General features: G+C 45.0%; 1 protein-coding gene across 1 annotated transcript in view; it reads left to right on the top strand.

The window, feature by feature from the left end:
* Positions 1 to 9,186: 9,186 nt before the first annotated feature.
* The window catches only part of CHSY3 (chondroitin sulfate synthase 3), a 259,339-nt gene continuing 251,585 nt past the window's right edge, over positions 9,187 to 16,940 (top strand). Inside the window, exons 1-2 of the mRNA XM_054032730.1 lie at positions 9,187 to 10,278; positions 13,652 to 13,935. Coding sequence (XP_053888705.1) covers positions 9,579 to 10,278; positions 13,652 to 13,935 — 984 coding nt within the window. The 5' untranslated portion in view covers positions 9,187 to 9,578. The remainder of the gene's footprint in view (positions 10,279 to 13,651; positions 13,936 to 16,940) is intronic.

Genomic DNA, 16,940 nt, shown 5'->3' with positions numbered 1-16,940 from the left:
GGGGTCGGATCCCTCAGGGGGTCGTGAGGTGATTACATGGGGTGGTCATGAGCTGTCAACCTCCACTCCAAACCCCACTTTGTCTCCAGCATTTATAATGGTGTTAAATATATAAAAAAGTGTTTTTAATTTGTAAGGGGGGGGGTTCACACTCAGAGGCTTGGTATGTGAAAGGGGTCACCAGTACAAAAAGTTTGAGAGCCACTGCACTAGACAATAGAAAGGGATGTCTGAGAAATCGGGAACTATCTACTGGTGCTTTGTTTGGATGGGAAATGTCACATCCCATGTTGTTTCCTGTCAGGGGTGGTATTCTCAGTTAAGAACCATTTTTTTTATTTTTTTAAAAAAGGTCTTGTATTTCTGTCGTTGCTCCATCAGAGGATCTGAAGGTGCTTTACAGATGACAAATTATGTTTTGCAAAATGGCCAAGAGGGACAGAAGTATAAACTTCTTTATGCCTCTTTCTCCCAGAGAATAATGGATAAGTGACTCCCACAATAGATTTCACGGTAGTAATCTATGGCACAACTGGGAACAGAACACAGATCTTCTAACTCCCAATCCTGGGCTTTAATTACAAGACCATCCTTCAAATATTTGAATCGGAAACCCCTCCAGTCTTAGCCTCTTCTATTCCTTATTTCTTACCGGCATGGGAGTGATGCCATTGATACACATTCCCAGCATCCCACATCACCTTGTATGTAATCCTGGGTGCATGAAAAAGATGTAACAGATTCACTAGCGAACTGATCATGTTTAAATTAATACTTTCAATGTAAACGATTTAACAAAATATATCCCAAGAGGTTTTTTTTAATTTTTAAATTGGACATACAACTTGGGTTACAATATATCATCTCTCAGTTTAGGGAACTCATAGGATGGTGGTTATTAACCACTAGGTGCCACAGTTGCTTCATACAAATGCAGTAAAATGAGTCTTGATCTGTCAAGGAAAAAAGTCTCAAAAAGCCTATGTGGTATATCAAAATTTTGGTAATGAATTGTATTTCCAGAATATATGTATATCTGCATATTCATAATCAGAATCCATTTAAATATTTAGCTTAATGTTTACTTCACTTTTCTTTCCGCTTAAGAGTTCTCTTTATTAACTAATTCTTTTAGTAGCACACACTGCCTTAAAGTGTGGTTTCACTCTTAATAGTAAGTATGTAAAAATATCCTTTTAATTCAGAATTCATCTTTCTGCACATTTAATTAACAAAGTTTCCACTGCTTTTAGACCTGAAGAGCCAGAACAGCTGAAATTGAGTGACTCAGAGGTCATTTCATCTTGTGTATCATGAATGGAATTGTGTATAACTAACTGAGAGGTACTTAATAAACTTCAGCAACCACACTGAAGATAATACAGGTGCACTGGTATCACTGAGGCCAAAATTTGAAGACACAGGGGTTACATGGCTGTAAACGAACATCTGTTGATGATGCACAGGACTGAAAGAAACTAGCCTAAGTCTCAGGCCTTGTCTACACTACGAGAGTAGTTCGATTTTACTTAAATCGAATTTTTGGAATCGATATTGCAAAGTCGAACGTGTGTGTCCACACTAAGGACAGTAATTCGACTTTGTGAGTCCACACTAACGGGGAAAGCGTCGACATTGGAAGTGGTGCACTGTGGTCAGCTATCCCACAGTTCCCGGAGTCCCCGCTGCCCATTGGAATTCTGGGTGGAGCCGCAAATGCCTTCTGGGTAAAAAAAATGTGTCCAGGGTGCTTTTGGGTAACTGTCGTCATCCGTCCATCACTCCCGCCCTCCCTCCCTGAAAGCGCCGGCGGGAAATCAGTTCGCGCACTTTTCTAGTCAGTGACAGCGCGGACGCCACAGCACTGCGAGCATGGAGCCTGCTGCAACCATCACTGCAGTTGTGGCCGCTCTCAACGCCTCGCAACTTATCATACACCTTTCCCTGAGGCAGATGCAGAAAAGTCAGGCGAGGAGGCTACGTCAACGCGGTGATGGCCTGAAGTCTGAGAGTAGCACAGACCTCTCAGAAAGCAGGGGACCCAGCGCCGAGAACATCACGGTGGCAATGGGTCATGTTGATGCCGTGGAAAGGAGATTCTGGGCACGGGAAACAAGCACTGAGTGGTGGGACCGCATAGTGCTGCAGGTCTGGGATGAATCCCAGTGGCTGCGAAACTTTCGCATGCGGAAGGGAACTTTCCTGGAACTTTGTGAGTTGCTGTCCCCTGCCCTGAAGCGCAATGACACCCGGATGCGAGCAGCCCTGACTGTCCAGAAGCGAGTGGCCATAGCCCTGTGGAAGCTTGCAACGCCAGACAGCTACCGGTCAGTCGCGAACCAGTTTGGGGTGGGCAAATCTACCGTGGGGGTTGTTGTGATGCAAGTAGCCAAGGCAATCGTTGATGTACTGCTGCCAAAGGTAGTGACCCTGGGAAACGTGGAGGCGATCATAGATGGCTTCGCAGCGATGGGATTCCCAAACTGCGGTGGGGCCATAGATGGAACTCACATCCCTATCCTGGCACCGGAACACCAGGCCAGCCAGTACATTAACAGAAAGGGCTACTTTTCCATGGTGCTGCAAGCACTGGTGGACCACAGGGGACGTTTTACCAACATCTACGTGGGATGGCCGGGCAAGGTTCATGACGCTCGTGTTTTCAGGAACTCTGGTCTGTTTAGACGGCTGCAGCAAGGTATTTACTTCCCGGACCACAAAATAACTCTTGGGGATGTGGAGATGCCTATAGTCATCCTCGGGGACCCAGCCTACCCGCTAATGCCCTGGCTCATGAAGCTCTATACTGGCGCCCTGGACACTGAAAAAGAACTCTTCAACTACCGGCTGAGCAAGTGCAGAATGGTGGTGGAGTGTGCTTTTGGCCGTCTCAAGGGGAGATGGAGAAGCTTACTGACTCGCTGTGATCTCAGCGAAACCAATATCCCCATTGTTATTGCAGCTTGCTGTGTGCTCCACAATCTCTGTGAGAGCAAGGGGGAGACCTTTATGGCGGGGTGGGAGGTTGAGGAAAATAGCCTGGCTGCTGATTACTCACAGCCAGACAGCCGGGCGATTAGAAGAGACCAGCGGGAAGCGCTGTGCATCCGGAAGGCTTTGAAAGCAAAGTTCCTGAGTGAGCAGGGTAACCTGTGACTTTAAAGTTTGTGTATTGAGAAGCTAAACCTGCCCCCGTTTCTTTACCCAGTTAATGTTGACTATCCTATCCAGTTACATACCCCCTTCACCCCACTTCCAACACACGTTTCAAAATAAAAATAGTTCTACTTTGTTAAAGCACACCGTTTTCTTTAATACTGTATTCGCGGGAATTTTTTAAAACTGGGACGCAGACTGTGGTGCGGAGCGGGTGTACTGTAGTGGCGCGAATGCAGCTTCTAAACTCAAGGATTGACAGGCTCCGCTGCGGTGGGATGGTTGTTTCAACGGAGCCTGTCACCCCTCCTGATAGGGACTGTGTGTATGGGGGGGTCTATGTGACTTTGTGGCAGGGGGAGGACGGTTACAGATCCCCTGCTGTGTGGCTCTGTGATCCTGCCTAAGGACCGCCGCTTAAGATCTGTAACTGCCCTCCCCTGCCACAAAGTCACAGAGCAACCCACCCCCCACCACATAACATGAAAACAACCTCCCAGACTAACCAGGGTAACTAGTCACTGCATCACTGCACTATGTATGTGCCCTGCTGCTGTGCCTGCCCCCGACTATATACCCTGCCAAAGGTGACTGTCCTGTCGAATTACCAACCCCCTATCCCCCCCTCCTCCAAAAGAACATGATGGAAACAGTAGTTAACAGAAACGTATTTTTTATTATCAACCAAACATGGAACTGGGAAAGTGAAACTTGGACGGGGGCTTGTGTCAGGCGGGAAGGAAAGAACTTGTCAAATTTTGGGGAATGAGAGCCTTCTGCTGCTCGAGCTCTCTGCAGGGGTGGAGTGAGAGTTAGCAGGGACTCTGCCGCCTCTCCTTCTGTGCACTTTGGGTGAGGGGAGTATGGGACTTGGTGGCGGGGGAGGGCGGTTAGAGATGGACTGCAGCGGGGCTCTGTCCTCCTGCCTCCGTTCCTGCAGAACATCCACAAGGCGCCGGAGCGTGTCCGTTTGCTCCCTCATTAGTCCAAGCAGGGTTTGAGTCGCCTGCTGGTCTTCCTGACGCCACCTCTCCTCCCGATCCATGTTGGCTTGGTGCATTCGGGTCAAGTTCTCCCGCCACTGGGTCTGCTGTGCTGCCTGGGCTCTGGAGCAGGCTATAAGCTCCGAGAACATGTCCTCCCGTGTCCTCTTCTTCTTATGCCTAATCCGCGCTAGCCTCTGGGAGTGTGATGACAGGCTAGGTTGTGAGACAGTCGCAGATGGGGCTGTGGGAATGGGAAAAAGGGAGTGAATTCCTCAGAAAGATAAATGTAGTTGTGAACAAAGAACATAGTCTTTCTCTGTTAACAAGACCATGCACAGCACCTATCACATGCGCACTCAGCACAAGGTCGAATTCTCGGCCTTCGCATTCAGTGCCTGGGGTCTTCTACAGCACATTTGAGAAGCCTCTCAGGAGAACGGAATTTCTGTTGCAGGCAGACATGGTAAGCCGTAGACTTGTGGCAGCTTAAAACTTTAATATTAGCAATGGCCTCATTTCACATTGAAATCAATGTCGGTCCCTGCTGCCAGCAATTCGGCAAGCAGGAAGTCTGCTCCTGTCCCACACCCTCGCGGCTGTTCCCGGGAACGATCCCTTTTGGCTGCCCCTCTCCCGCCTCCACCGCGTGGCTGCAAACCAGCGGTTACAGTTCTGTAAAGGAACGGCAAAGCAGTCCCAACACTAACATTCCCCTACCTCATTCAAAGCAGGTCATCATGAGCGACATCACCCTCATGAGGATCTCTGACAGCGAGAAAGAGAGAATGCTCCGGGAAAGCCTGCAAAGACCAGGGCCGTATGCCGCCATGCTGTGCAGAGCAATGATTCCAGAGTACTTGATAGTCTCGTGGCGTGGCAACGTGTCCTACTACGGAGGACCCAATAAGGCCGCTCTCCCCAAGAACCTAATGCAGCGGATTTCCAATTACCTCCAGGAGAGCTTCCTCGAGATGTCACAGGAGGATTTCTGCTCCATCCCCGGACATATAGACCGCATTTTACTGTAGCTGCTGTAGCAGTGACTAACCAGTAGAGCGGCTTGGGCAGGACAATCATGCAAAACCGGACATTGCTAGATTTTTTTTTCAATAGTTGCACTGCCCATGACTGAACCGTTAAGCTAATCAAACTAATCATGAGAAACCCATTTTTTAAATTGTTAATATTCCTGTTCTGTTACAAATAAATGTTTAGATTTTTACAACACTTACTGGCTGATCCTTCCCCAGATTCTGTGTCCGGGGTAACGGCTGGGGAGGGTTGGTAGGGGATCTCTGTAAGGGTGATGAAGAGATCCTGGCTGTCGGGGAAATCAGCGTTGTGAGCGCTGTCGACTGCCTCGTCCTCCTCATCTCCTTCCTCATCTTCCCCGTCCGCTAACATGTCCGAGGATCCAGCCGTGGACACTATCCCATCCTCAGAGTCCACGGTCACTGGTGGGGTAGTGGTGGCGGCCGCACCGAGGATGGAATGCAGTGCCTCGTAGAAACGGGATGTCTGGGGATGGGATCCGGAGCGTCCGTTTGCCTCTTTGGTCTTCTGGTAGCCTTGTCTCAGCTCCTTGATTTTCACGCGGCACTGCGTTACATCCCGGCTGTATCCTCTCTCTGCCATGTCTTTAGAGATCTTCTCGTAGATCTTTGCATTCCGTCTTTTGGATCGCAGCTCGGAAAGCATGGACTCATCGCCCCACACAGCGATGAGATCCAAGACTTCCCGATCAGTCCATGCTGGGGCCCTCTTTCTATTCTGAGATTGCACGGCCATCACTGCTGGAGAGCTCTGCATCGTTGCCAGTGCTGCTGAGCTCACCACGATGTCCAGACAGGAAATGAGATTCAAACTGGCCAGACAGGAAAAGGAATTCAAATTCAAATTTTCCCGGGGCTTTTCCTGTGTGGCAGTTCAGAGCATCCGAGCTCGTACTGCTGTCCAGAGCGTCAACAGAGTGGTGCACTGTGGGATAGCTCCCGGAGCTATTAGCGTCGATTTCCATCCACACCTAGCCTAATTCGACATGGCCATGTCGAATTTAGCGCTACTCCCCTCGTCGGGGAGGAGTACAGAAGTCGAATTAAAGAGACCTCTATGTCGAACTAAATACCTTCGCGGTGTGGACGGGTGCAGGGTTAATTCGATGTAACGGCGCTAACTTCGACATAAACGCCTAGTGTAGACCAGGCCTCAGAGAGCAAGCTAAATTTGCAAGGGTGGCAATTGGGGTAAAGGGGGAATACAGAAAGCTTTGAGACATACAAACTTCTTGTGCCATTTTTAGAAACACTTTTTTCAGTGGAGAGAAACTTTTAAATATATTTCCTCCTTTCAGTGATCTTAACATTATAGCACATTTCTTACCAAGAGAAGGCAAGGTAGAAAAGACAAGGTAGGTGAGGTAATATCTTTTATTGGATCTTCCTGTTGGTGGAAGATACAAGCTTTCAAGAGACACAGCTTTTCAGGACTGGGGAAGGAAGCAGAGTGTAGCTCAAAAGTTTGCACCTTTCACCAGTAGAAGTGGGTCCAGTAAAAGATATTACATTACCTACCTTGTTTCTCTCATATTCTTGACATGGCTACAACAAAATTGCAAGCAGGTAGAGAGGAACTGAGGGATATCTCAAAAATGTATTGGAAATAGACAAGGTACAGAAGGGCAATAAAAATGACTAGGGGAATAGAACAGCTTCCATATGAGGGGAGATTAATAAGACTGGGACTTTTCAGGTTGGAAAAGAGATGACTAAGGGGAAGGAGGAATCTGATATAGGTCTATAAAATCATGACTGGTGTGAGAAAGTAAATAATGAAGTGTTATTTACTCCTTTTTATAATAGCAGAACTAGGGGGTCACCAAATGAAATGAACAGGCAGCAGGTTTAAAACAAATAAAAGGAGGTATTTCTTCGCACAACGCACAGTGAACCTGTGGGCCTCTTTGCCAGAGGATGCTGTGAAGGCCAAGACTATAACAGGATTAAAAAAAGAACTAGATAAATTCCTGGAGAATAGGTCAATCAATGGCTATTAGATAGGATTGGCAGGGATGGTGTCCCTAGTCTCTGTGTGCCAGAAGCTGGGAATGGGTGACAGGGGAAGGATCACTTGATGATTACCTATTCTGTTCATTCAGACGGGCAACTAGAATTGGCCACTGTCAGAAGACCGGATATTAAGTCTGACCCAGTATTGCCATTCTTATGTTCTTAGGGATGGCTAACAAAGGGTGGAATGTTAGAGTCCATGGATATCTCTTGATCCTAAGAAGAGTCACTTCTTAAAAACCTTGATAAGCTTCTATGCTGTAGCTCTGTGGAAACAGTACAGTCTGAGAACAAAAGTTACTTCTCTGTAGGTGATGACGATGAAGAGTGGGTTCTTCTATTAAGTCTGCAAAGTATACTTACACCTTCTACAATTAAGAGGTAAAATATCTGTACTGATTTTCATCAAACCCAGAAATGGAGCTGAGAATAATGTGAGAGAATTACCATTTTGGAAAAAAAATTCTATAAAATATCTTCTTTATCTCACTCTTCCATTAATTTTTATCTAGCTGAACCAGCCTTCTCTCCTCCCCACCTCAATGTCACTCAGTCTTGCCTTCTTTACATCTGATGTATAATAAACAGAGCCATTAAATCCTACCGCCACAGATTTTAAGAGCTACAAAAAAGTAGGTGCTTTTGATAGCAAAACTATTACATATGCACTACTGGAGCTTCTAGAATTATTTCAGTGCAATGATATTTGGGTGCTAGATAATTGGGTGCTAGAAACTTGTTTGAGCATTGGCCTGCTAAACCCAGGGTTGTGAGTTCAATCCTTAAAGGGGCCCATTTAGGGATGGGGCAAAAAGCTGTCTGGGGATTGGTCCTGCTTTGAGCAAGGGGTTGGACTAGATGACCTCCTGAGGTCCCCTCCAACCCTCATATTCTATGAAAATTTCAGTGCTTGTGTTGTTGTGTAGCATTGATGAAGGTATTATTAGTTGAAGGATGGTGAGATTACTAGTGGATGTAAATATTTTGAGCAAATATCAATGGCAAGATGACTGTTAAGTTTAAAAACGGTTTATAGATGTGGACTGAAAGTAGTTTGTTACCTGTCCATTATTTTAACCCTTATGCCTTTGAATAAACCAGCTTTTACATTCCTATATCCTAGGTCTGAACAATTATCTATCTTAATGATTGGAGAAATTCAGAGGGGGGGGGGGAAGCTACCTAACGATTTTGGAGCTCTTAGTAACATACTTAGCAAGTTATGAAGCAAGCCAGGGAGGAGGGGAGGAATACATTTCCTGGCTTGAAAGTTATTAAATGTTGAAAGCCAAGGAACAGATGGGGTGGAGGACTGAAGTTTCCACAGCCTCCCTCACAAAATATATCCCCACTTTGCCTTTAGTAATTATCCTTTCGAGGGGAAAACCAGGCCCTTCTTTCTTTTTGCAAAGTTCTGTGACCTCTTTCAGCTAAAGAAAACTTGTGATTGCTGGTGATGCAACAGCTCTTTACCGCTCTCTCGCGGTTATAGCGGTGAGGGGATGAGTAAATGTGTGGGTGCAGTGTTAAGCCCCCCCCCCCCCCCAGGCTCCCAACAGCAGCTGCTGTTGGAAGGGGCATTTCCCTCACTAGCGTTAAGCAGTCCGATGCTCCCAGGACTTGGAGAGACAGCGTGGCTGATAGCCTAGCCCAGCCTGATGCTTTAGGACTTTCCTGACCCCCGTCACCCCACCCCGGTCCCCTAGCTGCTGTGTTGCAGCTGGGCTAGGGCACCTTGACGAGCCCAGGCTGGAGCTGTGAGGAAGGATACGGGTGCTGCCCCTGTTAGGAGTTGGATCAAGGACAGGGCGCCAGGGGCAGGGAGTGGAGAAATGGGAGGGGGGAGCCGAGGGAAGACGGGGCTCCGGGCCGGGCAGGGGGCGCAGCGGGAGGAGGACGGGGAGGAAGATCTAGGAAAAGGGGGCGGCCCGTAAAAAAATCGTTTCCTTCCGGAGAAGCAGCTGCGGCGGGGACTCGCCCTGCCCGGGGTCCAGGCAGCGGCGGCTGCTGCTGCTCCCTCCTGCGTGAGGCGCTCGGCGGCCGCCGCGGGAGTGGGATGAACGGCGAGCTGGGGCCGCCGCCGCCGCGTGGAGGAGGCTGAGCTGTGGGAGGGGCGAGGAGGGACCAGCCGCGGTGGTGACAAGGTGCCAGCAGTGGAGGGGCCGCCGCCGCCGCCCGGCTTCTCGCTCCTGCTGCCGCCGCCGGGAGAAGTTTCGCTCCGAGCAACGGAAGCCAGCAGCCGCCGTCGGAGCAGGAGGCGGCGCCGGGGCCGGGCAGCCCGGCGCTAACTCGGCACAGGGACCTCAGCAGCAGCCTCCTCGCCCCGCAGCTCGTGTGCGGGACCCTCCCTCTCTCTCCGCCTGGCCGCACCATGGCAGCGCGGTCCCGCAGACCCTGGCTGAGCGTGGTGCTGGGGCTGGTGCTGGGCTTCACCGCCGCCTCCTGGCTCATCGCCCCCAAAGTGGCCGAGATGAGCGAGAGGAAGAGACGCGCCTCCAGCCTTTGCTCCTACTACGGCCGCGCGGCGGGGGGCGCCCGGGCGCAGCAGGAGGCGGCGGCTGCGGCGGCGGCGCTGGGGGGTACCGGCTTCAGGAGCAGCCCTTGGGAGCTGCAGGCGGAGGAGGGCACCGTCCCCAGCCCCCCAGCCGCGGCCGGCGGGGAAGGGGAGCCGGAAGAGGAGGAGGAAGCCGGGGAGAAGCGGAGCGGCAGGCACGGGAGCAGCCACAATGGGAGCGGGGACTGGGGGGGTCCCGCGGGCTGTGCGAAGCCCCGCAACTTCCTCTACGTGGGGGTGATGACGGCCCAGAAGTACCTGGGCAGCCGGGCGGTGGCGGCGCAGCGGACCTGGGCGCGCTTCATCCCCGGCAGGGTGGAGTTCTTCTCCAGCCAGGGCTCCCCCGCCCCGCTCGCGGGGCCCGGGCTGCCTCCGCTGCCAGTCGTCGCCCTGCCCGGGGTAGACGATTCCTACCCGCCCCAGAAGAAATCCTTCATGATGATCAAGTACATGCACGACCACTACCTGGACAAGTACGAGTGGTTCATGCGGGCGGACGACGATGTCTACATCAAAGGTGATGCTGGGCACCCAACACCCGTCCCCAAATGCTCAACCTCTCCCGGGGCACTTCCCAGAGCTGCCAAACCAGGACTTGCTTGACGTGGGGGGAGATTCCCATCTGGGGCAATGACAAGCCACGTGAATCGTCAAAAGCAATAACTAAAACCCGTTTTTATCCCCTCTTCTCCCCCACTTTCCAGAGCTGCCAAACTAGGACCATCTGTATAATGGAGAGTCCCATAAATGGGCGAAACTTAAACTATCTTATTGACACCCACATAAATAACCACTCAAGCCTTTTAAAAACTCCCTTAAAACTAAACCAATAGTTGAGCGTCCTTCATTCTGTGCTAATCCCCGCAAAAGAGTGAGAGCTGGCAGCAGGTCTGACTCCTCTGTTCTTCAGTGCGTCCCCACTGGCCTGACAAACACACACCACCTGTGTGTGTCTGTCTCTGGGTAGTTTTGAAAAACGTAGCCAGCGCTTTGCTGATCCCTGTCAGAGATGGCTAAAAGCTAAATCTCCATTTTTTGTCTGTTAGCCCCAATGCTTCGGCAGGGATTTATAGCTGGAAACAGAATTGCCAGTACAGGTGTCCGAGGGAATTCAGTTTTGCGGGTATGTAGGAGATGAGTCTCCGCTCTCGCTTTCGCCCAGGCTTGAGAAATGAGTGTATAATGCAGGGTTTTCGCCTGGAACCCTAAATAATCTTTTAAAGGATCTCTTCGACGTTACCCAGGCGTAGTTCAGTGGTTATTTGAGGGATTAGTGTTGTTTTTTCTCTTCCCCTTTCGCCCCCGAAAACCGGGACAATAGCAGTTGAAAGCAATTACTTTTATTTGCAGCAGACTGTAATATTGTGTATGAACTTAAGTATTATCTTTAAATACTGATTCCTTCAAGGTGCTAGTAACTTGAGATATGCTCATGCATTGTTATCCCAGGGCACTTACAGTTAAGAAATGAGGATGCTTTTTAGTACTAACATACTTGCTTGCTAACATTGTCAGTTGCTTCCGCCACTGAGTAGCGGGGAACAGACATCTGTCTTTTTGTAATAAATGAGGATGAAATGTCCAGTCTCCGAGGCTTTTAAAAGTGTTCCACTTCCCTTAAAATACTTCCAAAGGGTGTGTTGGTTCGAATCCAGAGAAACATTGATGTATGTCTGTTCTCCGAGGTGTTGCGGGGTTTACCTCGCATCTCAATTCCATGTGCGTGTACTGGGGTGGTTTCCAAGTGATGTTATACAAGGCACAGTAGTTGGAACTGTAATCAAGTTGCATAGTGAAGGCAGTTGGTGGGACGCTAAGCTTTTAGTGATATTAATATTCAGGAACCAAGACTTTTTCAGTGAAAAATCAATATTCTTGAATGCCTTAAGGGCGGTGAAGATGATGTGCTGGAATTTATGCTTAAGCCTCACTGTTTGAAGCAAATATTTATTATTTTAATGATGTGCCTCTAGGTTGGCTGACTTAAAGAGGATCCCTTACTACTTTGATCAAAAGAAAGAAATCTGCCAGGTTTCTCCAATTGCAGATTTTAAGATGAACTTTAGGGAAGAGATTAAGCCCAAGCTGGTGGGAATTCAGTTATGCTTTCACTGTTGTGCGTTTAAAGCTTCCCACATAGCTCAGCTATGCAGCCTAAGGGTGGCAGTCCGTCCTCATCTTACTCCTCTGTATACAACTATTGCATGTCACAATGCAGGTAGTATTACACGTCAGACATCCATACTACTTGGGCACAGCAGTATGAGTTAAGGATTGAATTTAGATCTGGAAAAAGTAATTTTCAGAAGACTTAATTTTTTTTAAATGAAATACTTTAAAATTGTATCTTCTGCTGCATTTTTAAGATATAGATATTTTTGATAAAATAATTCCTTTTTGTTGTTCCATGCATCCTTTGAATCCTGGATTTTTCTTTATTATTTTTTGCCCATTAATGTTGCAAAGGTTCCTTGTCAGGCCATTGTCATGCTTTGCAGTGTATCTCTGAAAAGCTTTTGCAGCATGCTTTCTATTCAAGTTTTTAGTACCATTGGAAAATGGCCTTCTGATACATGCTACCGTACAGTGTTTGCTGCTGCTTAAGGAAAAATGCTTGTGTTCTGATAAGCATAAATTTCTCACCATCAATGGATTATGTATATTATGAGCATGAGGGCTCAATTTGCAGTGCCTATTAAAGATGTTATGGAATGTAGCAATTTTGCTAATGAAGGAGATGATTTTTTACTTATTTAATTTTGTCACTTTATTTTTTTAAATGACTTTATGGACTAACTTGCTTGCTACATTTCATAATTATATATTCACATGTGTATATGTTTACATTTTACAGTATAGAAGTACACCTCTACCTCGATATAACGCGACCCAATATAACACAAATTGGGATATAACGCAGTAAAGCAGTGCTCCGGGGGGGCGGGGTTGGGCACTCCAATGGATCAAAGCAAGTTTGATATAATGCGGTTTCACCTATAACACGGTAAGATTTTTTGGCTCCCGAGGACAGCGTTATATCGAGGTAGAGGTGTAGTACAGAAAGAAAAACTGCCACTCTTCTTTTGTACTCATCTGTAACTTGGAAGCCACCACTTTTTGTAAATTGTTGCAAGGCTAAATTTATACATCAAATTGAAACTTTAAGAAAATGTTCTCAAAAGGAGAAATTGATATCAAGTTATCGTTTGCTGTACTGCTTTGCATCATTGGAAACATCCGGACAGGTAACTGAACTCAGGTATAGACATTGGGGGAATATGAAAAAATATTTGACAAAAAACAGGTTTAAATTAATTACAGTTATACAGTTAAAGTTGTATTTTTTTAAATTAATCCTGTTATATTTATTTCTGGCATAATTTTCTCCATTTGGGGTAATATATCAATGCAGATTTTGTCCATTTACTAGGATGTCAGGTCTAATTATGACTTCTATATGCTTCTCCTCCTTATTTTGGTAGATAACTTACACTGGAAATGGTGTTCCAGTACAGCTATACTGGCAAACCATCCTAATGTAAGACACATTTTATACTGGCAAAATAATGTTTTTTTCCCATATAGCTTGTAGCAGTTGTCCAAATGAAAGGAACTATATCAGCAAAAGTATTTTTTTGCTAGTATAAATGTGTCTACACTAATGCTTTTGCTGATGTAAAATGCCTTAAAACTTATCTCAGAATAGAAAGATTGGTTGGGTGTGACTTTTTTTCTTTTTAAGTGTGCATTGAAACACAGAAAATTACATTAGATTATTATAGAAAATTATGAAAAAGGTGCTTGTTACGTTTAAAGAATGGTTGAGATGCAGAAAACTAGATGACTGTTAGAAGAGCTGAAGAGATAATGCTCACCGTTTCTCTTCCTAGGTGAAAAATTGGAGGAGTTCCTTAGGTCACTGAACAGCAGTAAACCTCTCTATTTGGGGCAAACTGGTCTGGGAAATATTGAAGAACTTGGAAAACTGGGGCTTGAGCCTGGAGAAAATTTCTGCATGGGAGGGCCAGGAATGATCTTCAGTAGAGAAGTTCTCAGGAGAATGGTGCCACATATAGGTGAATGTCTTCGAGAAATGTACACCACACATGAGGATGTGGAAGTGGGAAGATGTGTCCGCCGATTTGGTGGAACCCAGTGCGTTTGGTCATATGAGGTAAGAAGTAATGGATAAATCATGATGGCTTTAATATACAGATTTTTATGTGAAAACGCAAGTAAGTGTATCTCTAATCTTTTCCCCTCTTTACTATTTTTAAGTGCAACTATATCAGGATGTAAATTACTGATCATAAAAAGATGAAAAACTACATTCACAGAGCCTCATCGCTGAAAAATATTTTGATTTATTTATTTCTGCCCATAAGTAAAAGTTGTTTTCTGGTGCCAGATGAGCTCATATCAGTAAGAAGCTGTATCATAAATATGTGATTTTATATGTATCATGGCTTATTATAATACTAGGTTAAGGGTTTATATGCATTTGTTCAATAAATTGCAATTTGTATAAACATGCATATTAACATTTGGATCACTATTTTTCTGATTGCACATAATGTCTTTGTCTTGTACAATCACTCGACAGATTATATCTATATCCTTCTATGAGTTCTTCAGCAATGTTATTGTGGTGTTCAGAGTGTAGTAGCATTTACTATTTTCCTAATGGTTCAGATGTACTTTTAATAAAGAACTGTTTGCTATGTGAGAAAGCAAAGTGGTATGATTATTTTATTCTGAAGTCTAATGAAATGGTGTTTGATGAAGAATATATCACACCAATAGATACAGGCAGCATAACAAATTATAGAAGTCATACATATTCAAGGAGCACATAAATTCCTCTAATATTCAATCAAGTTTTTAAGTAAAGATACATATTAGGCTACTAAAATTTGGTTGCAATGCTGATATATTTTACAAAACTAAATCAACCTCTATAGCTGTTTTACTAGGGAGGCTATAATTAGGTGTAAGATTATGCTTGTAGATAAAAATATAGACTCAGAGTACATGGACAGGAGTCATAACTGATATAGTGAATACGATTTAAGCTATTTTGATTGGTTCTTTAGTATTAATGTATGCTTGCCCTTGTGGCACCATCTCGTTAAACAGGAAAAAATCATTTCAGTAGGCCAGTGAAAGAGGTTATGAGCCATTAAAGACAAAAAGACAGTAAAGTAATTGGTTTTGTGTGTTTGTTATTTTTCAGAAAGCTTCAGCTAAATGTGGTGGTCTTTTTTAAAATGGCTTTGGAAAGCTACATTGGATATAAATAGGTGAATGACAGTATTTCTTTAATGGTTAAAAATCTCTGCTTAGTAAAATATTGCTTGCAGGTGATGGGAGTCTTGTACTTTAACCACATTATTAATAAGTGTGGTTGAAGATTTATTTTGAGAACATTTTGTGTTACAGTGTATAAAATACACTAGTGGCATAGAAAAATTGCTTAAAAATAATGAAATAATAATGTTGTGCATCATGCAGATGGACGTAAAACTTTGACTAGGATTCACCATTTTAATCAAATTACTAAGTTTAGATCCAGAGCCCACATTCTGATCTATTTGGGCTACTCCCACACAAAACCCCATTGAAGTTGGCAGGGCTTCATGGAGTTGCAGGGGGTCTATCCATGCATAATAGAATGCAGGATGGTGCCGCAGTCCTAACAGTGACATTTTGAGAGATTGTGGTTCTATTTTACCCATTCTTCTTTGTTGTCTTGGTTAATTCCCCCCTTTCCCCTACCCCCCCCCAAAGATAACTGGCAATCAAATTCTGCATTGAGCTCCACATGAGCAGAGAGGTCCACGTGCTTGGGGTTCAGGGCAGGATTGTGGCCTTAAACTGTCTGCTTTTTGGAGATGTGTTTATGCAGCACCTAAAATAAAAGGATCCCCAATTCTGACTGGGACCTTTGAGGGTCACTGCCATATATATATTAAATAAAGAAAAACTGAAAAGTAAATGTTTGATACTGTAATGTTAAATGGTGATTTTGAAAAGTGTGTTAGTATTAGAAGAATTTTATCACTTCACGTACAAAGAGCTCTAAAATACATATATGATTAAAATGAACTTTTTGAGACAATACATTAGTTTTGAAGTATTAAATATTAAAGTTAGGTATAAAGGAGAAGTGAAATGAATAAAAATTCTTCATAGCAAGCTAAAGTGCAGTCATTTTTAGACATGAGGAATGCATATATTTTCTATTTATTCATTTAGACGTGCTAGGAAGTAGGATGGGATTTTAATATTGAAAAAGAGAAAAAAATAGATCTGCAATATATTTTTAAGTCACATTGTGACAAAATATATTTTTAAAATTTTATGAAAAAGGATTTTATTGAAGCATTTAAGATCTACTGGTAACACATTTTACAATGGCTGTGTGAATAGGTCTTCTAGGATTTTACTTCTCTCCAGCTTTGCCATGAAGTATAACTGGAGACATAATGCTCCAGTTTCAGCAAAGCCCTAGATATTCTGACAAACGTAAGGATCCTTAGGTTACATATGTGCTTTGGAACAGTTTCTCATTTTTATTATGTAATAGTTTGTTCAAGGTACAGGTTTTAATAGTGTACCTCCATTGATACTACAGTGTACTATTGAAAGTACACCTCTACCTCGATATAACGTGACCCGATATAATACAAATTTGGATATAATGCGGTAAAGCAGTGCTCCGGGGAGGGACCCCGCACACTCCGGTGGATCAAAGCAAGTTCAATATAAGGCAGTTTCACCTATAACGCGGTAAGATTTTTTTTGGCTCCTGAGGACAGCATTATATCGAGGTAGAGGTGTAGTTAAATTAGACTAGCCTGTGTGGTGGTTTTTTCACCTCAGTGGATTGAATCCTTTTTTGTTGTAATAATAAAATGTGATGGTGTACTCCTTTATGATTTTCTTAGAACAGCAAGCTACTTCACATACTTAAGGTCAAATTTTTTTCCTCAGGTAACTGCATGCAACTCCTGGGGCCAGTCCTGTACTCCTTATGTAGGCAGACATTGAGTTCAGGTGGGTTGAAATACCTGGACACAACAGAGTGACTTCAGGGCAAAGTTTCATCCTTCTTTATGAACTTCCAAGCTTCCGTTGGGCCATATTCTGCAGCAACATACAACAGAGTAAATTAGGAAT

Source organism: Malaclemys terrapin, chromosome 6 (genome assembly GCF_027887155.1).
Source record: "Malaclemys terrapin pileata isolate rMalTer1 chromosome 6, rMalTer1.hap1, whole genome shotgun sequence".
Taxonomy (NCBI): domain Eukaryota; kingdom Metazoa; phylum Chordata; order Testudines; family Emydidae; genus Malaclemys; species Malaclemys terrapin.
Note: the sequence above shows the minus strand (reverse complement) of the source record. Positions and strands in the feature narration are given on the sequence as shown.